We start from the raw sequence: 24,788 nt of genomic DNA on the forward strand, positions 1-24,788 counted from the left end.
TAAAATAGGAAACATGTGAGCAAAGTCTGTACCCCAAAAGACTTTTTAAAAATGATTTATTAAATCAAGTTCTCTTTATTAAATCTGTGCTTTAATTATCGTTTCTTCACTGTGATGTTTGACCTTCACCAAGTGCCAAACGATGTTTGTGCAGTGTCGGCACTACACGGCTGTTTTTGCATCCATCTGCTGAAAGGTGGAAAATGTCCCCGCGTTCGTCTTTTATCTCAGTTTATTAAGTTTACTCGTGTTCAAAAATGCAACTTACACAAACATCTGTCGCACCCTGGGAGCTTTGATTTTGACCAAACCATTAAGCAAAACAAATTGCCAAATTCACTTTGGGATGTGATGAAAGCATGAACAGGGACTTTGTTGTCTTTTGTAGATAAAATGGGACGAAAATGAAAAACGGAAGCTTTGGTACGTTTCACAACATGTGGCTAAAAGAGAACGGGAGAGGGATCAAAAACCTCGACTGTGTAACATTCAAATCAACACTAACCTAATAAAATTACCCCTGATTCATTCTGCAGCACTGCTTCTTCTCAACACAACACAGAAAGAATCACACTCCACCGAGACACAGCAGGGTGGCATCACATGTGCAGTATGGACCCATGTCAATGCATCCCACACGCTCCCCAATAGGAAGATCTGAAATACTGGGTGTAACTGATTCTAAATAAGCCCAACATAACCCTGCAGGAGGTCTGTTGGGTAAAACTTACACACAACTAAGTGACCATAAAGTGGAGAAAACAGCTTCAGTAAAAATCTAAATGCAATTTACAGACAAGCTTTATGGCAATTAGGAAGGTAACAGATTTTTGGCTTCCTTTCCTTTTTAAATTATCCGTGATTGACTCATGCACACGCAGACAGGGGTTTCCCACAGAGCCGAATGTTCACAGCATCTCTCACAGTGAGAGTTAGTTAAAGCTGATGGGAAAGGATCTCCTGTCTTCTCATTTTCATAGAAACATCTTCAGGCTTTGGCCGAAACCTTTTCTGGATCTGAAGACATGAAGTGGAAGAACTGCTGGGTCTTTGAAGTGATCTACGACAGGCGATCTTTGGATACTTTGCTTATTCCATACTGTAAAGGGCTCACTGCAATGGGATCACGTTCTACTCGTGCACTGAGCCCTTCTCAAGATTGAATAAGCTTGTCTTTATCTGTTGATATTTCAGAATGGAAGGATCTATAACTATAGACAGGAAGGCGCAGGGGGTGGACCCATTAGCAGGAACAATGCTGCATGATGCAATCATTTGTAACACCCCGCAAATGTATTAAGCCAATAATCATCAGTTTTTCTTGGCTGCCAGTGAGGTGCAGAGGTGGCAAAATTACACACATTCCTTACTCACGGAGAAGAACAGATACTGTGTAAGAAAAGTATAAGTACTGATTCAACTTGAGTAGGCTCTGAAAAGTTATAAAAGTAATACGAGCTAAAACGTTGCTCATATGTGCAAATCAGTTGGATGGGGATAGTCTTGCTGCTGATTTGCATTTGTCCAAAGTAGTCAGCACTGTTGGCTGGTTAACTGTCATCCATGTCCCTACAAGTTCAGAATCAGAATCAGAAAAACTTCATTAATCCCCGGAATTCGGGATAAGATGTGTTAAGTTCTCCCTGTCTGTCACAGACATCACATCCACGACACGCCTCTTGTCTGTCAGCCTATTCATTATGTTTCCTCTGGTGTGCATGATATACACTGATTAATACGCCAAGGAATCCTTTTTTCACGCCTCCCTTTGGAGGTTTTTCCGGGTCACGTCCAACTGGGAGGAGACCCAGGGGCAGACCCAGAGCTCACTGGACGGATTATATATACCGTCTGGCCTGTGAACGCCTCGGAATCCCCTGGAAAACGTTGCTGAGGAGAGGGACGTCTGGGTCACCTTGCTGAGCCTGCTGCCACTGCGATTGGGCCCCGGATAAGCAGAAGATAATGGATGGATGGATCCATCCATTTAGGTTGAGACGACTGTATAAAAAGATGGACGACATGTGTCCACCACCTCTCATTGTTCTCTTTTGAAGCGCTGCCATGTGTGGAAACAGAATTTATAGCTTTAATTCTGTATTTCTTAACATCTTAAATAATTATGGTTTTCTTCACAATTCGTTCCACCTTTCTACTTTTAGTTAAATTGTCTCAACAAATTGTAACTTCAGAGCTGAACAACATCAGAGTGTATTCTTTTTCCTTCCTGCTATCACATCAGTGTTAATCAAGGTTTTGAGGTTTCCAAAGGAACCCCTGTGATTAACTTCCTTCTATACATTTGTTTAGCCATCAGACTGTGAGTTCTTCACACCTAAGACCACTGTATGAGCCTCGAGAAGCTAGCTTGAACCCTCTTGTTAGTTTGGTCCCCCAGACACCCCCCTCTGAGAATGACACCGTAGCTTCTTCATCTTGGTTGTGTATTGCCCTTTGTTGCTCGATTTCAATAAGCATAGCCCTTTTGGTTAGCCCTTTGTTTACTGTGACCCAAGATATATAATCTGACTAGAGCTGACTCTAGTCAGAGAGGTTTTCTACAACTTGCTGTGATGATCTCTCTCCACTGCGCAGTGAATAAAACTCATCTGAACCAGCCACTGAATCGGACCTGAAGATTATTAATTTCTTCTACACATGTAAATGTGTATTGATGTTAAATTAAATTATTACATAGGCGCATTATCATGTTGAAAGAGGCCACTGCCTTTAGGGAATACTTTGAAGGGGTGCACTTGGTCTGCAACAATGTTTAGGTAGGTGGTACGTGTCAAAGTAACATCCACAGGAATGACAGGACCCAAGGCTTCCCAGTAGAAAATTGTCCAAAGCATCACACTGCCTCTGCTGGCTCGCCTTCTTCCCATAGTGCATCCTGGTGTCATGTCTTCCCAGGTAAGCGACGCACACGCACCCGGCCATCCACATGATGTAAAAGGAAACGTGATTCATCAGACCAGGCCACCTTCTTCCATTGCTCCGTGGTCCAGTTCTGATGCTCACGTGCCCATTGTAGGCGCTTTGGCTTTCAGAACAAGCATTAACATTTTCAGTACTTTGAGCTACAGTAGCTCTTCTGTTGGATCGGACCACACGGGCCAGCCTTCACTCACCATGCGCATCAATGAGCCTTGGCCATTCATGACCCTTTCGCCTTGGACCACTTTTGGTAGGTACTGACCACTGCAGACTGGGAACACCCACAAGAGCTGCAGTTTTGGAGATGCTCTGACCCATTCGTGTAGCCATCACAATTTGGCCCCTGTCAAAGTCGCTCACATCCTTACGATTGCCCATTTTTCCTACTTCCAACACATCAACTTCGGGAACAAAATGTTCACTTGCTGCCTAACATATCTCACCACTGACAGTTTCCATTGTAACAAGATAATCAATTCACCTCACCTGTGAGTGATCATAATGTTATGGCTGATCGGTGTTCCGTCAGTTTCCATTATAAACATTGGAGCCAGGCGTAATTCTCAACATAAACCACTTACAGGGCTGTGTAGAGTCTCCCACTGTAAGCTGTTAGTTTCCTCTTAAAGAGTCGCTGCTGTTAATTGGATGAAGCCATGTTACAGCTGACATTCAGCTGCAGTGTGTGCACAAGAGACCGAGCCACAGGGGACCTTTTGTCCACAGGCATGTAACAAATTAACATCGACGCTCTTCGGGGCGACACCAGGTCACCTTGTTTACAACTCGACCATCGGTCCACACCACATCCTTCATGGCTGTTAGACATGTCTGTTTCCAGCAGCTGTTGATTACACTCCCAAAGTCCCAAATTGTATTTAGCCGCACATTCACTACAGGCCACATAAGGACCATTGACAATGCTTGAGAGAAAGGAGGAAGCTATATGTAGCAGGTGCGATTTGGCAATATTCAATAACTTCATCAGCGCTCTTTTGTTTTCATTGATGGAAGAAACAGTTGCCTTTTTTTCCCCAATGGTGCAAACTCTCCCTGTATTACCCTGCACTGTGGTTAAAAGCAGTACGGGGTAATAGGAGAGGCAATGAAAAAAGCACAGCAAGGACAAAAACAACAATACAACAACAACAAAATTAGAAACAAATGAAAACAAAACCAAATTTATGAATAAATACATTTAGTGATTGAGCGACCAACAGGAGGTACCTGTGGATTAGAGACTGAAACGAATAGAGGCAGGAGTGAATGTGTTGCATGCTGTTTTTCAAATCTACATTAAACTTCTATAATAGATTGGGGCGCTGGTTTAGCTCAGCGGTTAAATTGGCGGCCCATGTACAGAGTCTACAGTCCTCAGTGCAGCGGCCCGGGCTCGACTCCCACTATCAGCCCTAACTGCCACATGTCATCTCCCATCCTTGCTTCCCCGTTTCCAACACTATCCCCTGTCCTGTCTGTCCTTAAAGGCATAAAAAGCCAAAAAAAAGTATTAAAAAAAAAATTGCATTTCCAATAAGGTATGCCGTATTTGAAATATATAATACATTTGTTGTTGCTCGGCCTTTAAGAGAAAAAGGAGTAAATCTCAAATCTAGTAATGCAACATTAATGGATTATTGCAAATGTTTAAGTAGGTATGTAGTAAAAGGGCCATTATATAAGGTATATAAGGTAAAGGGATATAAAACAAACAGTTTTATGTTGGTTTCTTTGTGCTTTTCTTTCTCAAAGGAGAGCTTGGTCGCTTGACATCACAATAAAAGAGACTTTAAATTACACAGATAAATGTGAAGGGGAAAAAACAGGAGATCAGGACCTTGTTTTATTGTTAGGTTGGTGAAGACAATAGGCAGGCTGTGGATGAAGATGATGTCAACGAGGAGAAAAGGACAATGAAGGAGCCAAGAAAAGAAATGAAACAAAGGAGGAGAGGTAAAAACTTCAAATACAGTTTAGATTGAAAGTTTTATTAATTTATTTAACAAAGTAGGTCATATATTTTTTAAATGACTTGATTGGACCTGAAAAGAAAGCTTTGCAAAGAAAGCTGCATTGCATTTATAAGTAATGAACACAAACACTCAGGTTACCCGAATCTAATCATTGAGAATTGTTTGACATATTAATAAAATCCATAATTAACAGCTTGTGTGACATAATCTGCTTTGCTCTGGTGTGTTTGGCCCCTGCCAGCTGGTGCCTGATGTTGGGTAAACCTGTGTGTCTGGTTGTTGTTCTGCAGCTTAGTGAGATCAGATGTTTGCTGTTTGGTTAGGAGTGAAAACCATCGGCCTCCTTGTTGTCTGCCGGACTTTGCTGAAGACAAATTAATTTAGTCTCTTCTTTACAGATAAACACCTGAAAAACCTACATTTTAATAAAGATTTTGTGGTGCCTTGTAGGTAGAAGCTAGTAGTGTGTCTGTTGGAGTTCAGGATCACTTTTTCACCTTTTATCACACAAACTGTGACCTGGGAGGAACCAGCAGGTCCTAATGGTCGAGAGGACACCTAACAGATCAGTTAATCAGAAATGTATCCCATAACAAGGCCGTTTAAGGTCTTAAAAGTGAGCAACACAATAAAATAAGTCCAACAGGGGCCAATAGAGGGAGGATACAGGGGTAATGTGGTCATGCCTCTTTGTCCCTGTAATGAGTCCCGCTGCAGCATTTTGTAACAACTGTGGACCACAGTTTGGGCTCTGGCTGATACCTGAGTTAGGCCCATTGCAATAATGGAGCTAAGAATAAAACTTAATGTAGGTCAGCGATTGAAAAAAAAAAAAGATTTGAGACTTGATCTGGAAGAAACATGACTGAAAAAAGATTTTTGACTGTGTTATTCTTATTCAGCAACAGCATTCATTTTGTTTGTTTGTTGTTTCATGCTGTTGAGGAAGCAGCCAGTAACATGTTTTGCTAAAAAAATAATAATAATAATGATGAAATAATTTGGATTAAACCAAACAATAAAGTTGAGGTCCAAGGGCGCTAAAATGCTCTGTAGAGCTGAATGGAATGAAATAGTCTGTTTTTAATTCTCTGCAGGTTTGTCAATTTAAACGACCCCTTTCATACACAAGTTGCCATGTGACACCACAGACTGTATAAAAAGATGGACGACATGACAGCTCCTTAAAAGTGAAGCCAAAACCTGACTGGCTTTAGTATAGGTCATAAAGTCCGCCTCCTCCATGTTAACAGATGGGACATGAGTCAGACGATAAAGTCAAAATACACGTCCAAGTCTTAATTTATCGGACACGTTTACTTTTAATCAGTAATTTGATGCTGTAAAAAGGATGATTGACAGCTCTGTTGACTGTTAGGCGCTCCCCCGTTCTGCTGGAAGTCTAGTTTTCGTGCCGTCATTTCTAGTTTTGTTTATTTATAACTTTTACTAGGTTGGGGGGGAGGCTCGGGGTTCTACGGCCCATTGTGTGGCCGGTCCAGACTTCCTTATTCCTTTTGATCTTTTTTTGCCAGAGCTCCAGACTCAGATCGTTTTGGTAATTATGATGACATTCATTTTTTGTAAATAAAATTCTTTATTTTTTGGCTGACCACCGGGGTCAGCCCTACACATAGGTCTGTATGTGACTGACTGAGTAACTGACGTAGAGAGAGAGTTGTGTCATCCCAGTGGCGGATCATGGAGCATATTGGACCTCCACTGACGCGACTCTCTGTCTCTACGGCTCTGGATACTTTGCTCGATGAGTTGGTGGTGCTGCTCTTTCGCTGTTCGTCGGCTGTCCTCACCAACGTCTGCAGCGTGCACCTGCTTTCAAACACATTGTCATCGGCCTCATAAGGACAGTCCTTGTAACACATTGGGGCTATTTTGGCTTCACTTTTGTACAATGAGGAGATGGAGACACATTTTCCACTTTATATGCCGTCAATGTGTGACACATTGTCAATTTAAAAATATCTTTTACTGAAACTTTAATGTTCCCCTAACTGGCCTTGGGTATGTTTTATTGGATCACTGTCACTCTCAGTAATTAGCTTCACATGGGTTTCTAAGTGAACATGTATCCTAACGTAACCTGTATATATGTTAGAGTGAGACTTAAACAGTAATGCTCATATGACTCAACATGACCAGTCTCCACTGACATCTGAGGACCCAGTTCTAATTAAAAACACACACTGAAATCAATGTCCCCACCTCACTCTGCTGAAAAGCCTTTAACAGGTCGTACTCGTGGCTTCTGCATTACTGGAGTGTGTCAATACATCAACAGGTCAGAGATAATGGCGAGATTAGCCTGTCAACAGAGCGAGGAAGCTGCTGCGGGGAGTCATTTATTTTTCATTCTTTATGCAAACAAGAATGAAATGCATCCTGGTGTCTTAAATCTGCCGAGGTGCATTATGGGAGAGAATGTGGTCGATATTCAGAGGATGTCGGGGTCAGATTGTGACTCATCTCATTAAGAGAGGATTTCTTTCATTAAATGATTTTTTTTTTCTTTGCCACATGCCTGCTGTCCCTAAACAGAGACGCGGCTCTCCTGAGTGTTCTCAGAGCAGATTGTAAGACAGGTTTGTGTGGGAAATTAATTCACCCTTGGCTTCAGATTTGGTGTAACAGAAATTGGGTTTAATGTTTCTTAAAACTGAGTGAATAGAGTTCAACGCACCCTGAAAGTGATACATGGTCTTATATGAGGAGGTCTGTTCACAGCCATTTTTCTGTAGCCTATATTTGTGCTACAAAGGACGCTAAGCCTCCAATATGTACAAGCAATTATACATCTACAATTAGAAGCTTTCAACTGCTTATGAAACGGTCTCGGTTTAATTGGATGTGTCTGTATGACCTACAAAAGCACAAAGGATCACCAAAGAGAACATTGACTACGCTCAGTCATCGTTGCTCCAAGTTCGGATTGAGACAAAGTGATATACTTCACAGAGCCCGGAAGAGCCTACAGTGTTTACTTCACACCAGCCAAGTAGAAGTACGTAAGCCCGGTAAAAGGAAGCAGGAAGACATTTTTCTTTAGAGAGTACCACCCACACATGCTCAGGATCAGCAAAGAGATATAAAGCAAAGAACTGAGTGGAGAATGGACTGATAGAGTACGGGAGAAAACATGTTTGATCTTGATTTGAAACTGATCCAGAGTTGTTCCTCTACCTTAATGAAACACAGTGAGAGACGCTTCCTGTGTACAGTACATGAAGGTTTAAGAAGGGCAGCGTTTATTCAATACAACCAGCTTATAACATTAGAGTCATGTTGGCCTTGCTACAATGTTACAATGTCACAGTTTCATTTAGCAGACGCATTTGTCCAAAGCGACGTACATCTGAGAGTTCATCGATCAAGACAGGAGGGAACGAAGTTAGTAGTGCCAACAAACAGCTTTAAGTTCACAGATCGTTCTTTTGTATTATTAATAACGTCAACAACAACAACAATATCCTCGATGTCATCATCCTCAATAGCATCAATATCATTAAGTGTAGAGGTGTTCATAAAGAGCTGGGTCTTTAGCTTCTTCTTAAAGGTTAAAGGGTCTCTGTGGCCCAAATGGAGTTTGGTAGCCCGTTCCACCACCTGGGGACTACTGAGGAGAAGAGTCCAGTTAGTGACTTAGGGCCCTGTTGTGATGGGAGTACCAGGCGCCTTTCATTGGCAGAGCGTAGTGGGCGTGACGGAGTGTAGACCTGGATGAGGGTGTTCAGGTAGGCAGGAGCCGCTTTTGTTGCTGTCTTGTAAGCGAGCAACAGGGTTTTGAATTTGATGGGAGCCAGTGGAGGGATATGAGCAGTGGAGTGACATGTGCCGTTTTGGGTTGATTGAAGACCAGTCAAGCTGCTGCGTTCTGGATCATCTGCAGAGGTTTGAATGTGCATGCAGGGAGGCCTGCCAGTACGGAGTTGTAGTAGTCAATGCGTGATATCACGAGAGCCTGTACCAGCTTGTGTTGAATGGTCTGAAAGGTAGGGTCTGATCTTCCTGATGTTGTACAGGGTAAATCGAGGCCCCATGATCCTTAAGGGTTAGCTGGTCGTCAATTATGACGCCCTGATTATGGGCAGACTTAGTGGCTATGAGTACTACTGTGTAGCATGCTACTGTTGGCCATTTATTATAAAGACACAGCTACAAACAGATACATTAGTTAAATGCTAAACAGTCTGCAAACAGCTGTTTGAATAAAAATTGTATTAAAAAGAAGATCGCTTCCAGAACAAATGCACATGACAGCAGGATTTTTACAACACCAGTACCTCTTTTGTCCACAGGGGGCGCTAAAATCAAGACCAAATGAAGGGTCCTCCTAGCTGCTTTAATCTTATCAGTACATCCCATCCATCCATCCATGATCTATACCACTTATCCTGTTCAGGGTCACGGGGAAACTGGAGCCTATCCCAGCTGTCATTGTGCAAGAGGCGGGGTACACCTTGGACAGGTCACCTGTCAATCACAGGGCTGACACATAGACCCAGACATCCATTCATGCTCACATTTACACCTACAGGCAATTTAGAGTCACCAATGAACCGAGCATGTCTTGAAGCCTGAAGTCGGAGTACCCGGAGAAAACCCACGGATGTACGGGGATAAGATGGAAACTCCACACAGAAAGGCCCCTACGTCTGAACTGGGATTTGAACCAGGAACCTTCTAGCTGTGAAGCGACAGTGCCAACCCCCACGCCACCGTGCGGTGGAAGTTAATTCCCAGCAGGCTAAATATTTAAAAACTTGTTATCAAGTTCAGGAGCAGTGTAAAAAAGGGAGTTAGTGTTTCTTATAAAGAGTTCATCATTTATGAGTACAAACGTTGCTCATCCTCAGCGCTCAGATTCAGCAGTTTATCTGACAAAAAAGACTCTTCTGTGTTCAGAGACTCTGGAATAACCCTGACATCCATGTGGGAGTCGTTTTGATTGGCAACTCTTTCAGCCCACACAAATTATGCTCTAATTCTGAGGACTGTCTGGGCATCTTGGTGCCTACGTCAGGCTAAGCTTCTGTTAGTCAGCGTTGTTGTACTTCCAGTCTATCTTTGGGGACGCTGTCTGACAAATCCATTTGTTTTATGTGTGCAAAAATAACTCCCAACACTTAATTATTTGTCAAAGAAAAAGCAGAATAAGAGTCCCCATCATTTCCAAGTTTATAAAAAAATTTGTCTACATGACGTACAGGAAGAAATTTGACAGACACACAAGAGAAGAAAGTTTTACTTTCATAGAAAAAACTTTTACAATATTTTTTAATTCCAACAATTTTAAACTATAAATTACTCTAAAAACAGCTGAGACACCTGCAAGAAAACAACCCTAAAACTGTGGCATCCTTTGCATTTCCAGTATTCCACTATTTAATGAGTAAACGTCATAAAATTCTATAAGTAAGGAAATGAAGTTTTGTGGCACAGAAACAGAAGCTATATCATGCCATGGCAATAACAACAACACCTGTGGGCGGGATGAATTCATTATTCGTTTTGGTCTCTTCTGGGCAGTCGTTGATAATATTAAAGAGAAAATATCATCAGCCATATCCTTAAAATTGGACTTTTTTCAGCCATGAAATTGTTGTCCTGATGGAGTTTGCCACGAGGGAGATGCCCACAAGGGTGCAGGAAATCATTCCCAAGCTACACAGTACATTAGCAGTGCACTGAGAAACTTATGTCCTATCTGCTCGGCTGTCTGAATACTTTATTTATCATGTTTATAAAGGTGACAACACTAAAAATGCAGCTGTTAAACATTAATTGCATGTCACATTCCAGACGAGCTAAAGACCATAAAGACAACAGTCAGTACAGTAATTAAATCACCTGAGTCACACTAATATAAAATTGTTATTTTGACTTGAACATAACTGACGAACACAGGTATATTTAACAGTGTGTATGCATGTGTGTAAGCTGTTTATCTGCGTCTCTTGTGGAAGAAGAGAGTTGAAATTGAGGTCATTTACCTTGTTGAAAACAACGTGCTGCTAAAATTACAGTATTGTCGGCCTGTCAAAAGAATTTACACAGTGGCATAAAACTTTACCGCTTTCCCGAAAAAAACATTTCACCTTGGCCGCGATACACCTGCCAAACACCACAAGCTGATTCATATTACATCGAAAACACTGTCAAATGAAATATGATCCGATGCAAGTTTGTACAGATTTTTAGTATTTTAATCCCACACACCACACGGTTCAGGCAAGACGCAGAGCCAAACACATATATTACACGGTTTCAGAGAGTGATGTGGTGGTTTGAGTGATGTCACATGAGTGATCAAACATGCCCTCAGACAAAAAAAAAACAGAGATGTTTAAACATGTGCGGAGATACAGATACTTTCTACACCAGCTTGCTGCACTTGTGTGGGTCTTGATTTGCATCAGAAAGCCTTAAAAGGTGTGTCGGTTTAGCTCAGTGGTTAAATCACGTGCCCGTGTAGAGGCAAAGTCTTTGATGCAGCAGCTCGACTCTGACCCTCGGCCCTTCTGCAGGTCATCCACACCCCCTGAGAATATTTCCAATTCTATCCCCTGCCATCCACATCACATAAAGGCAAAAGGCCAAACACAATATATATTTATTATATACTCATGGGTGAGAAGACAGAGTCAGCAGCATTTCTTTTGCATTTTGTAGTGTAAGGTTGAGGCATGTTGGAAAATGTACAGCATGCAGTTGATTGATTTTGTAGGTCTCTGCTTGCTGTTCCTTCACTGAGCCTTTCACAGTACAGGGATCTATAAAACCAGGGGGACTACACTCCAGACATCAAGATTTTATTTCATTTTTATCCTCTTGCACGGGATGAGCTTGATGTAAGGCTTTTGTTTGAGTATGAAGAATGTTGGGCAAAAAAAATGCTTGTTTGTGTTATTAAACTCTTGACTGCAGATCGACTCACTGTGGAAACAATGCAACAAGGGAAATTTGTACTCCATACATTGATACATTTGTAAAAGCTTCAAATTTACCTCATATAAACTTTTGAATTCATTTCTTTTTTTTGTGGCTTTTTTCAGCGCCCCTTGAATTAACACATAATGAACACTTCAGATTTTGTCACCCATCACTTAAAAGTGTAATATGAAATTTTCTTCGGGCATAACTACGATCTGGGTGGAAAAGAAGGGCGTTTGATTCTTTATGTTAACACCCTCATTACACACCATACATCGATTCCTATCTGGAAGTTATGCAAATGATTGAGTACGCAAACATTAATTTGATTGTTTTTTTCTTCTAACCTGCTTCTTTGAAAAGCAAACAAGCTGAGCAGGATGGTCCTGGCTTCAATAAAAAATCACCCTGGTTCTGCTGTTGCACCTTGTGCACTTGTATTTCATTTGTAGAGAGAGAAACCCCAAGAGACACCACAGCAATCTCATCCCATCTAAGCACTATAGGCCTTGCTTGTGGTACCATTACTCTCACTCCATCATCTGTAGTTAGCTCAGATGCTTCATGAAGAGAGTTATACTGCACATATATGTTCTGAAAAAGGTCAGTGTATGGTTGGGTAATCTATTTTGGTACACAGGTTCAACATCATTCATAACATATTGAAGAATAACACGGTGCACTGTCAGATGATAAATCACGCTCTGCCGATTCACCTGCCATGCTTCAGCTAATTCTGTGCTGTATTAGCAGTCATGCTGTCACATACAAACAGCTGTAGATGTATTACATCAGCTAATCAGACAGCTACACCCCACACCTCGCTGCATGCGCATGCTCGCTGCTGGAGTAAGATCGTAATTGAGATGGATTATTTCAAACTCGCCAGTGTCTTGACCTCCTTCAAAAGAGATAAATTTACTTCGTCAAGAAATCCAAAGTGATGAACTCGGGGAAGTAAGTGGGCTACAGGTTGAATTAAGTGCAGGTAGCAGACGTGGGTAATTTGTCTCCTCTAAAGCATTTGAGATTCATTAACACACAGGTGGACAGGGAGATGAGGGGGAAAGGCCTCCTGGTGGCAACAGGACCGGTGTTTGTGGCCTGCTGAGTAAATTCTACTATGCCAACACACACACGCACACCAAGCCACACAGCAGTCCTTCATCTCCAGTGTTAGAAACAAGTGGTCATACATCAGCGGGCCTTATCCCCTGGATTTTGGCAGAGTTGGATGAATGTGTTTTGCGTTTGGAGCTCTTATTAGACGTCCAAGGGGCAATTAATAGCAATTGTCCTGGACTATAATATAAATAGATGATGATCATTAGAAACACATCAGCCGGGTGTTTATCATGGGACAGATATGGAATAGTGCCATCTTATTTACAGCATCCATCCAAGCAGCCTCACAGAATCAAAAGGCATTCAGGACAAAACATGCGTTTTGCAGAATAAAAAAAAAAACCTGACATAGAGGAAAGTCCACCGTGGCTACATTAATCACAATAAATTGATATGGGGGTAAAGCTAGTGCTGTTGTTCATCTAGATGAATGGCTGCACACTCGCACCCCTTCCACGCCGAGTTTTTCTGCCTGACGACTTAAATTGATTGAAGAAGGTGAGCACAAGTCGCTGATGTGGAAAAAACCTGCTGCACCGCTCTGGCAGCGAATGCGTGGTATTTCTGCCGCCGCTGTCACAGCCGTGCTCCAAATTCCTGACCTTGGCTTTCTTTTATCTGACTGCCACAGTCCTCCCTTTCTCTTCCTTAGTATGTGTGTGTTTTTGGCACAATGAAGCCACCACTGAGACCTGTTATGACCCTTTATCTGGTCAGACAAAGGATGGAATTTGTGTGTGAGAATAATCAAGCTCAGCAGATATATCTCGAGATAAAGTCCGTCCTCCAGTCGCTAATGTTGTCCTCAAGCCGCGCTTTTGTGCTCAACTTAAATATCTTCGGGCCTGTTCGTTCTAATTCAACATATTTATAGCAGCTGGAGTTCCTTTGTTTGGACTAAGTGAATGATGGATCGGTGATGATGAGCGGTCAGTGTGGTACAAAAAGGAGGAAACAGACTGAATAATGCGGAGTGCCAGTCAGCGCTGGTAAACTCTGAATGTAAGTGATTCAGCCAGTTTGGCTCTCAGAGCTTCTCTCTCTGCCTCCCAGCACGATGACTCCCACTTTAGCCTGACACAGTCTGTGGGTGTTGTCTTTGGTTTAGGCAGCACCTCACAAGGTTTTACAGGATTACCACAGGCTACATCCACACTTAAGAGAGTTTTTATTAACACACAATGCTTGCTATGTTTACTACTCCTCAAATTCTGACTTAATATCAGTGTGATAACTCTTTGGTTGCGTTTTGTGTGTGCAGGCAAAAACAGACTTGGTATTTATGATGCAGACACCTTCCCTCACTTATTGAGTCTTATACCACTTTCCCACCAAAATTACCGCGTTGAAGCAGGTTTTTCAGACCCGGGAAGACCCGCTAATAAATGCCGATTGTCTCTTTTCCCATTGTCGGTGGAGTATACTCCTTTCGGTCTCTTTTCTGCTGCGTCGCTGCCTGACGTCGCGCTTGAAACAGGGTTAGTAAACAATAGTACACACAAATAACTTATATTATACTCTTTGGTAAGCAGCATGGAGGCCAGTGAAGATGTTACCCTCATATTCCACAGGATCTGTTGCCGGTGCATTCCGTGTGCGCCGCGACCTCCGGAGTCGATTGCGCCCATTCAAGTCAATGCTCGTGATTCCACAGCATGCGCTGCGGTCCGTCTCCGGGGCCGCACCGGGGTCGATTTTTGACGGAGGCCGCTACAAACACGCATCAAGCTGAACAGAGCAGATCGTTCCAAACAGGAAGTCACACACGAAAACAGCATACAGCATCCGATCATTTCAAAATAAAACACCATGTACAGACTCCCGTTTTTCTGTTTTCATAACAACAAAACAATGAAATCTTGAAAAAAACACTTTTAATTAAGCAGTGTCCTCAGCCATGGTAGAAGCACAAAAGGTAAGGAAAGGTGAGCAGATAATCAACCTCGGAGGTGCAAACTGAACTGCTGTTTGTGTGTTGCTCTGTTTAACATTGATGTTATTTTGGATTTTGCAATTCTCGTGCAACGTTGTGATCTCCCGAATCTAGCTGCTTGGGCCAGCACTCCGCTATGCTGCGAATCAGACAAGCTTCCTGTGGGCAGAGCTCACACCGTCTGACGGACCAGAACCGGGATGCAGACGGAACGCGCTGGACACGAATCTTGTGGGATCCAGGCGTTACGGTGGTTTTGTCTTTATTTCATCTATTACTCATTCAGTCTATTTATCTAACTCGGCACTGACAAATTTGGATACGCTGCGTCACGCTAGAAAGCGTGTCGACCCGGGTTTTGTGTTCCCATCAATGCCGATCGGAGTTGAAGCAATAATTACGCGGGTCTACTGCAGAGTCATTTAACAAAGTGTCTGTTTACAGCAGCACGACATGCCCACTGTCCGTGATGAGTCATGTCATACTCATTTAAAAGTGTGTTAGTATAGACTGAGATTAGTTTATGATTGAAGCACCACTTAAACACTTATTTATAGAAATACTTTTGTTTTAAAAGACAATTTAAAATGAAAAGGAAGTATTGGTGATGAAGTCTGCAAAGTCTTTATTTATGGACCCCATACCTGATACGTGTGCCTCTCTGACTCCCCACAGTTATGCTAATTATACATGTGGTTAAAGTAATAATAAATTGTTGTTTAAAGTCTCAATTGTGCTCCGGTGCCAGACAACCTGAGAGCAGGGACAATAAATAGCCTGTGCATAAACTGCTGGTGAGACATCACATGAATCTTGGGAAACTTCATTATCCAACAGGGAAATTAATTTTTCACACAGCATGACATTCAGGGATTACCTCAGCTGCACAGAGCAGATAGGTAAATTAAAGAATTAAAATACTCATATTTAACACTTACATTCTTCCCTGACAACATGACTGCTTTTAAAGAATGGGAGCAAGATAGCATCTTCCCCGAGACACACTATCAGCTGCTCACTCACTTGATGCTGCCACAGACCGACACCTCATCGTCTGTGGCTGGTTGAGTCATTCATATGTCCCTCCCACATGGGCACATGGTCCAAAACACGCTACAAGTCTGATCAAAAGGGAAGATATCTTTATTAAATCTTCTATGCTAATCTGGATCAAAATCTTTCAATGATCTGTCCTTTCTTTGCAGCTTTGTTTACACTTGGACAGACCTGATTCTCCACTTCTTCCCAGGTAACAGCTGTGAGACCTTAATAGAAGATTGGCGTGTTTTACCATCTACCGACAGTTCTTTATGGTGCCATTGAAAAGCTACATTTTTTTGCACCTGTCTGAGCTAATAGAATTTCTCAGGTGAAGGCTGTAAATCACGGAGCTGTTGAAACCTGACTCCAAATCCTGCCTGCTTATTCATCAGGGAACAATAAGTGACGACTAATATTAGGAGCTCATCTTCACTGTAGTGCGGAGACCTCGGACTTGTGTGTTCACTTTTGATGACACATTAACTAGTTTTCTGTTTTATATCTGCAAGACAAAAAAAAAATCTAGTCTTTGTAATAAAGATTTTCTTTCTCTCAAAAGAACACATCCATGATGCATGCTGGAAGTTTTTGGATGAACCCTATAATAAGTTCTTTAACGCTGCAATAAAAAACGTGCAGACAGCTGAAAACACTGACTACTTTAAACTTAAAGGTGCAGTTTGCCCCTGGTAAAAGCCACTGTCAGTCAAAGCCGGTGTTCTCTGTAATCGATAGAAGCAATAATATTTGAAATTGGCGACATAGCTGTGGAGAAAGTTGTACAAACAGCTCGTGGTTTCTGGCCATTCTACATTCCTACAACACCCAGCATGCATTGCTCGCCTCCCTCAGAAAGGAACGGCCCAGCGAGAGATGCTGGAGTGAAATACTACCATGTTCCAATAAAGGACATTGATCACTGCAGGCAATGGCTCAGAGCAGTACAGAATCCAAAATACGACGAGAATAAACCAGTGGGTCGTTTAAAAACGAGACATGACATCAGAGGCGGGTGTCTAGATTGAGGAAGTGTAGTTTAGCGAGCTCCCTGGCCTCCGCCAGATGAAGTGTTTTACATAGTCTGGCGGAGGTTTTCCAGGGCCCATTGGAGAAGCGGATAGCGTCCTCCAAAGGCACAGTGCCAAATTGCATTTCTTTCCTACCATAATGGCGTTAGCTCCCCATAATAGCATGATAGGACTGAGGTTGCAAATTGGCGAACTGGCCCTTTAAGTCGATATGTCAAATGTGTTAGCAACAAGTTGCATGTTTAAACATCCCCAACTTTAAAAGTATATAATTCATCATCAAGCTTTTTTCTCTTTAGCTTCTCTTTAGCCGCTTAATTGAATTGAACTGATTTTATTTGATAAGGCCTAAGCAATTATTTAACATAGTTCTAATGCAGAGCAGATGCCCTGCACAGAGAATTGCTAGCATTAGCTTATTTCCAACTCTCTGTCTCGCTGTTTGGTGCTGGGCAGCCAGCATAAAATCAGCTGTATGACTGGAAACAAGGTTTAGCCCTATATAACCTTTGAACTCAACCCAATGAGTACAGCTAAGGGCAGGAACACAAAGTCAAACAGCTAAAAGACACTAAAAGCCTAAATCTGAGTGGAACTGCAGAGATGGTTAATATTTCCATGTCAATTTCTCTACAAGCTATTTTGCAGTCAGTAAATTGAATGTAGTCCACTGGTAATTCCCATGACTATTTTTGCTTAAAGTCGCACTGTGAGGTCATTATGAAACAATTTCACAGCTACTTACAAATATAATGTAATTAAATGTATCCTCTAAAGACTGTAAGAACGTCCTAGTGAATATATCATAGGACTAACAGCCCCATGGTAACCCCACATCCAAAATGCACCATAGTGTACTATCTTACACTAAGCTCTAGTTAAATGCCACATATAGCACAATTAATCACGCCAGCTGGCTCACTGTGGGTTGGAGTCTGTGGCAGGGCTGGCCCCATGAACAACTCGCACTCCTCCGTAGCTCGAGTGACACCTGGAACACTGGGACCAGCTGACCTACATTTTGGATCACATGGGGGAGAGCAAATGGAATTGAAGTTGTCGGTTAAACTCACTCTTTCCAAGCGCATGTTTTGCTCTCGACAAGGTTATCTGGAAGACTGACATGACACCGTGGTTCTTATTACCTGCACTAAATTGTAACAACAGCTCAAGAGAAACTGGGAGATTTAGGCTCAAGAACAACAATGCTAAATTCTCCACTGCATGTGCGATCATGTACAGGCAATCTGACAAGGTCACATGGGATGTAACCTCATTTACCATACTGATGCAAATTATACCCATTGCGGCGATGGTGCTCCTGCAGAAAGAGTAAAGTCTGTTTTATTTGTTATTGCAGGAAATCACAACCAAATGATCTAATGGTACTTAATATAGAGAGCAGATGCAGACTTACACTTCATAATATTATCTACAGAGTCCTGACAAAATATCATGAGCAAGCATATGAAGTGTGAGAATAAAATGCTGTTTGCAGAACACTGTTTAGACATTGAAACACCACTAATTGCTTCGTTAGAAAGAGTGTTTGCATTTGCTGTTAAATTATTCTGACATGCCTGGTGAACGATTTCCTCACTGGATGTTTCGTAGCGTTTAGTTAACAGACAAATCAAAATAGGTATATCTTACTTTGCATGCAGTTTGCGAGTGTGGAATCAGCCTTGAATGGGGCAATTAGCAGCAGAATACAGTGCAGAGCTCGAAGCTGACATCTTGATCCACTGCTGTGCGGCTAAATCCCTAACAGGCCGGCTCTCTGATAGTCTGTTTGATACAGGACTTGGGGTTGATTAGCGTAATCAATACATCAGTGTTCAATCTGACATGGACAAGGCCATGAGGTGGGCTATTACATGTTTACTTTCACTTTGTAATCAGTCAAGACAGTGTAAAGGACTTGAATAAAACAAGGGTTTAAAATAGCTTTATTTTATTACATTTTTAAGAGCTTTATGTTTGTATAAAATACAGTTATAATCCAGGCCTTTTTACTTAATTTACAACATAACTCTCATAACCAAAGCAGTTGCCATGATGAATGTTCTTGTTTCGCCTCCAGGAACAACTTTCAGATTTAATGTGCTTATTTTTCTGGTTAATTGTCTTAAAGGGGAGGGGAGGGCTCAGGGGGGAGAGGGGAGGTGCAGTCAGGGCGGCCGAGGGAGGAGGACAAACACACACACAGACAGAGAGCCAGGCGGGGGAACTGGAGGACGAGGAGAGCTGCCAGCGGAACTGTATACCAATCCACGCGCAGCCGGGACTCCTTCTGGCGCTACGCGCGCGGTGCGGAGAGAGAGAGGCGCGTGATGAGTCGGACAGGTGCGGCTCCTCGAGACCTCGCCGGAACACCACCACGACCACCATCAGCATCAACAAGTGTGACTATCGGGCTGTGTGTTCTGAGAAGACTTGGAGATATGAATTATCTCACGCGGAGATTTATTAACTTCCCCGCGTGCTGTTTTTGGAACTTTACCATGTAATTCTTTGTTTCCTCACGAGGACGTGGGCGCAGGAAACTAGCTCAATGTACTTTTTTTCTTAGAAATAGTATGTTTTCTAAGAGATTCCGCCGTCTTCTGAGGATGATACACATGTGCTAAGAAAAATCTACTGCTGCAATATCGACGATTTCTCCGCTTTGTTTCAACACCACCTTTCTTGGGCACGAGACAGGATTTAAAAAGTAGCAGAAAATTAATTCCCAGATAAAATACTTAAACGGTAAGTGCCTGTTCTCTTAGTTATAAACTCATGGGTAGCCTATTTGTTCATGCCGGTGTTATAGGCTAATTACACATGGTGTTTAAAATCCGCAATAGGAAATTACCAACGCCTTGAAAGCATCATTAGCCTGATCACAATTGATTGTTTTCTTACTCCTACTGGGGTATTCTTATTTAGGAAGCATACATTTACTTTCCTAAATTATGTCTCAAGCTGTGATACGTTTAGGGTTTGAAGAGAATTCATATATTTCCTTGTAAAACTGAACAAAACGTGTTAATTTTTGCCTACGTAAGAGCCAATTTGCCACCTAGGCTACTTTTATTCGAGAGTGGAAGCAATTAATTCAAATTTATGTTGAAGCTCTAACAATAAGTAGACTACAATTAAAAAAAAGAGTAAAAATTAATGTGTACTATTTGACTTAAAGATATTGGTGTCTTAACATAACCGCAGGGTGTTTACTGCCCCATGTGTGTGTTGTAGTGTTGGGAATTACAGCTCTTTGAAGGGAGCCGGATCTTATGGCCTCTCGGAAAGGAACGGAGCCATAAAACCGAGAAACCGAGGTGAGAGAGTGGTCAGACTCCCCAACGTGCCTGCACTATATTCTCCTGTGTCAACACGCACATTTAAAATTCTGCACTTTTGAAATTTAAAAGGAAACAGCAGATATAGGAACAATTCATCAACGTCATTGATTTGCCAATAATTTATGATACAACTCTGTATGACTACAGAGATGTCAACAAAAAAACAACAAACTTGTCAGAGGTTTATAATGTTGCTCACCGTCGGCATGTTGTGGCGTCACGATTTCGTTGCAGGTGACCTAGTATAGTGGAGTTGCAGTTGAAAAAAAACTGCCAGTGGTAATTCGGCATAAAGGCGGGCAGTGAAATTTGGGCACAACTATAAAAAGAACGGCTCTCACCTACGACTCGGTTCTCATCGCTCGCACCAAAGAGCCATTCAAAAGAATCAAATCGTTTGCTAACGACACAGCACTAGTGTATTGGTGCCACATCTTGTCCACACCTCATGCTGAGCTCAGACTGACGTGAATGCAAGGGGGCTTATTTAAGACTTGTGTGTGTGTTACAAAGAGAGAGTGTGTGTCTGGCTTCAAGCTATAAGGCCCCCACCAAAGACAAATAGAAGAAGAAGTGAAAAATGAGAAGAAGACACCGGCTCCGTGGGGCGTATGACCTCAAACACAGCGAGGGTCTCATTGTGTGTTCAGTTTAGCCCAGCAGAGGGTGCGCAGTGCTAAAGTGATGATCCTCCTGCAGGACGGATGGAGTAAATTTGGAGCCCGCAGCTATTCTTATCATGCTCCTCTGAATGACAGACAGCAGTCCTTGAAGTGAGGGACGGGTGCAAAAAGAAGCTCTTCCTTATTGTTGGAGACAAAGATGATGAGTTGTCTCCATTGTTCTGTGTCTTCGTCCACCTATGGAATAATGCTGGCTAAATATGATTGATATTCACCACTGTGCACGAGCATCAGGGTATAATTTCATGTACCGTTTGTGGTAAACAATGCAGAACAGAATTACGCTGTCCTAATTGGATGAGAAAATGCTGCCCTGCCGGTTTATGAGATTTGCTAAAGTGAAATGGATTTTTCTCAATAATCACATTATGCATTTGTAAACATCGTGGGAATAGCATTTACTCAGCTCAATTTAAGAAGACAAAGGCAATTGCCTGTTCACTTATAAAATGACTTATCTTAGCCAGAGTCACTGGATGCGTTTGATTCATCATCTCCTGCTGCATATAAGAACTTTTCATATATTTTCCTGTTCAAGAATAACACTCTTTTCTTTTCTTTCAGTGCACAACATGCCATGTTGATTCCAGTGCCGCTTGCTCTGCGCCCTACTCTCTGAGGCTTACAGTGTTCTCAAAATAAACCTTGGATTAGAGTTCCCTGCTGAAATATGCTCGGTGAGCAGCTCGGTTTTTGGACGACCTCTTTTGGGATCTTTTCAGAAGATTATATGAAACTCTATCACATCGAATTGGAAGGAGTGTCTCGAGATACGCCTTTTCAGTTTTTGTGAATGAAAGGAAAATTATGCCATTTTGAGAGCTAATGAAGCTGCAATCATCAGCAATTAATGCCAAGAAACAGGCGAGACTATGATTTCCTTTGCCTGACAGGACCCGAGGGCGCTTGCTGCTGAATATGCAGGACTTTGCGGGGCATGATATGCCCAGGAAGCCCCCTATCAGTCATGGCTTTGCCCTCTTGTGGGGCTTGCTCTTTGGATTAGTCATGGAAAGTGCACCAGTGATGGCTTGTCCCATCAGTTGTCACTGTATAGAAAAGAGTGGCATGACCGTGGTCCAATGTATGTCTCGCAACTTGGAGAAGATCCCGTCAGATCTTCCAAGAGATACAGTTGTGCTACTTTTGGCATCCAATCACATCACCCACATCCCCAACCACGCCTTCAAAGACCTGCACTACCTTCAGGAGCTGGACCTGTCTAGCAATGACATTGAAACTGTGGATGTCGGAGCATTTCAAGGAGTTTCTGACAGCCTCCTTGTCCTGGATCTATCAAACAACCGCATCCAAAGTGTCCCTAAAGAGGCATTTGCCCGTCTACGAGCGAAAATCAGCTTCTCGAACAACCCGTGGCACTGTGAGTGCACGCTGCAGGAGGTCCTGAGGGAGCTGCGGCTGGACCCCGAGACTGTGAACGAGGTGATCTGCCACACAGCGGTGCAGGAGGAATATGCAGGCAAACCGGTTATCCAGGTGCTGGACTCAGGGATCAACTTCTGCAACTTTCACCACAAGACCACAGATGTAGCCATGTTTGTCACCATGTTCGGATGGTTCACTATGGTGATCGCGTACGTAATCTACTACGTGAGACACAATCAGGAGGATGCAAGGAGGCACCTGGAGTACCTCAAGTCACTGCCCAGCAGCTCTCAGATCAGCAAGGACTTTGACACCATCAGCACTGTTCTCTAGCAGGATCATAAACTATTCATGTGCTGTGTGTGTGTATGTGTGTCTTTAATGTATGAGAAAATGCGTGGTTCTGTACAAAATCCCAAAAAGGCTTTCAACCCACAATCATCAGCACATTATTTTAGGGCTTTTAGGGCCTAAATGGGTAATTTAGACCATGAATAATATATTCACATTATTCCCAGACGTTTATTTTGAGTTTATTAAATTAGTAAATGTGGCTCTACAACTGGACGGGGCATCAGTGATAGCACAAAGTAAACAAAACACTAAAAGTCATAATTCCATGACAGATGATAGATGTAGACTGAGGAGATGAATGTTCAGTCTCTGGTGTCGATCCACAGTGTGATTGAATTTGGACAGAGACGAACGAGGACAGCTACTGTGTCTCCAAGTTACTTTGTAATGATTGATTTATTTATGTTCTTCATGTCACACTGTCAAGGTTTTTACAAGACTTTGGCTAATTTATGACATGGGGCAGGGTGTGAACAATCACTTTGTATAGCGTATGCGTGACAGCCCTGCCTCAGATTAAACTGCTGACCCCAGAAATAAGTTAACTCTGCGAACACGGCATCATGTCTCGTTGAGAACAAACTGCATCCACATGCAGCTCTCATGTGTTTTTGGTACATATAGAAAGAAACAACTTTTCACCATCCTCTGGCCGCAGGTCATGGAAGAAAGAATGTGAACATATGGGTTTGATTGAAGGTATTGAATGTTCAAGATGAAATGTCTCTCACAAGGAGACAGACTGGGATCTGCGTACGTGATGGTGTAAAGGTGAACATATAGCATACTTCTGTTTTCACAGTTTGGCTCTCAAGATATAAACACATTTCTGCAGGTCTCAAACATACTTTATGTATTTTTTCACATATTCTTGCCTTTTATGTTTGTTTTGGTTTGTAGAAATTGGCTTTTACTGCAGAAAAACATCAGGCAAAATGATGACATGTGACCTCCTGATGATCGTTACTGGGAATCAACACCGACACTGTAGAGTCAGACGAAGGTGCGCAACACGGAAGTGTCACTGCAGCATCTATTTTGCAATCTACACCGGCTGCGACTACAGCAAAGATGATTCTCGAAGTTAGCCAATTGTTGTTGCAATTCCTGGCCGTTAACAGGGGTGGCAGTGACGCCAAAGTGTGCAGTCTGCCAGAATCAGAAGAAGACAACTTTGCAACCGACTTGTAGACTTATTTTTTAATTGTGCATAAATTCTGTATTTATGTTGGATGTAGAAGTCAAATGAGAATAAATGAATAGGATCGGTACACCAAGAAGTTTAAGTTTAAATTATATATTCATTGCTCTTTCAAATTAATCTAGCCTGCTCATCTAGCCCAGTGGTTCTCAAAGTGGGGTCCACGAACCATAGCCTGGAGGTCCACGAAATATTTAAAATACATTTCTAATAAATAACAAAAATTGTGCTGTACTGTTAAAAACTGTATGTCTAAAGATGACGACCATTTGCGCCAATGTAACAAGCATATTGTGTCCATTACTCCCACCCACGTTAGCTTTGGACCAATAGAAACTGACATGATTGTGACACATCACGTCAATCTGTCATGAATCACTCAACCCACTCAGGTCACATCGAACCGTTCCTGCAGCTGTCAAATGCTGTTAATTTTCTGAAAGCTTTTAAGATCCATGACTTGAAAAGTATAAATGCTGTCAAGTTGAGTTCACAAGCAATTAGAATATAATTACTGTCTGTTTTAAAGTATATAAGTGGTATTAACATGAATCAAATTGAAATGTCTTTCTGTTTATCACTATGAAACAGGTCAGTATTTAGGTTGATACGTTGGCATCCAAGAGTGCAAATGGTAGTAAGCCTATGCTTAATCGGTGTTACAATTATGAGGGGGTCCTTGGAAAAGGTTCTCCCCTGTAAGGGCTCCCTGGCCCCAAAAAGTTTGAGAGCCCCTCATCTAATGTAATGAGGTCCAAGTGAGTATTAACATCTAGCAGTCAATGGCTTTCTACACTTCACTGACACACAGCAGCGGGGGAATATAGAC

General features: G+C 42.3%; 1 protein-coding gene across 1 annotated transcript; it reads left to right on the top strand.

Moving 5' to 3' along the window:
• Positions 1-21,936: 21,936 nt before the first annotated feature.
• lrrc3 (leucine rich repeat containing 3) lies at positions 21,937-22,737 on the top strand. The gene has a single exon (XM_069663704.1). It carries the CDS (start codon positions 21,937-21,939, stop codon positions 22,735-22,737), a length of 801 nt encoding a protein of 266 aa, XP_069519805.1.
• The last annotated feature ends 2,051 nt before the right edge of the window (positions 22,738-24,788 follow it).

Source organism: Semicossyphus pulcher, unplaced genomic scaffold, assembly GCF_022749685.1.
Source record: "Semicossyphus pulcher isolate SPU_LCO1_2020_fin unplaced genomic scaffold, fSemPul1.0.p SCAF_15, whole genome shotgun sequence".
Taxonomy (NCBI): Eukaryota; Metazoa; Chordata; class Actinopteri; order Labriformes; family Labridae; genus Semicossyphus; species Semicossyphus pulcher.

What these genes read in the sequence shown, in the direction of transcription:
- lrrc3 (XM_069663704.1), top strand. Translation starts at nt 21,937, where the DNA reads ATGCAGGACTTTGCGGGGCATGATATGCCCAGGAAGCCCCCTATCAGT.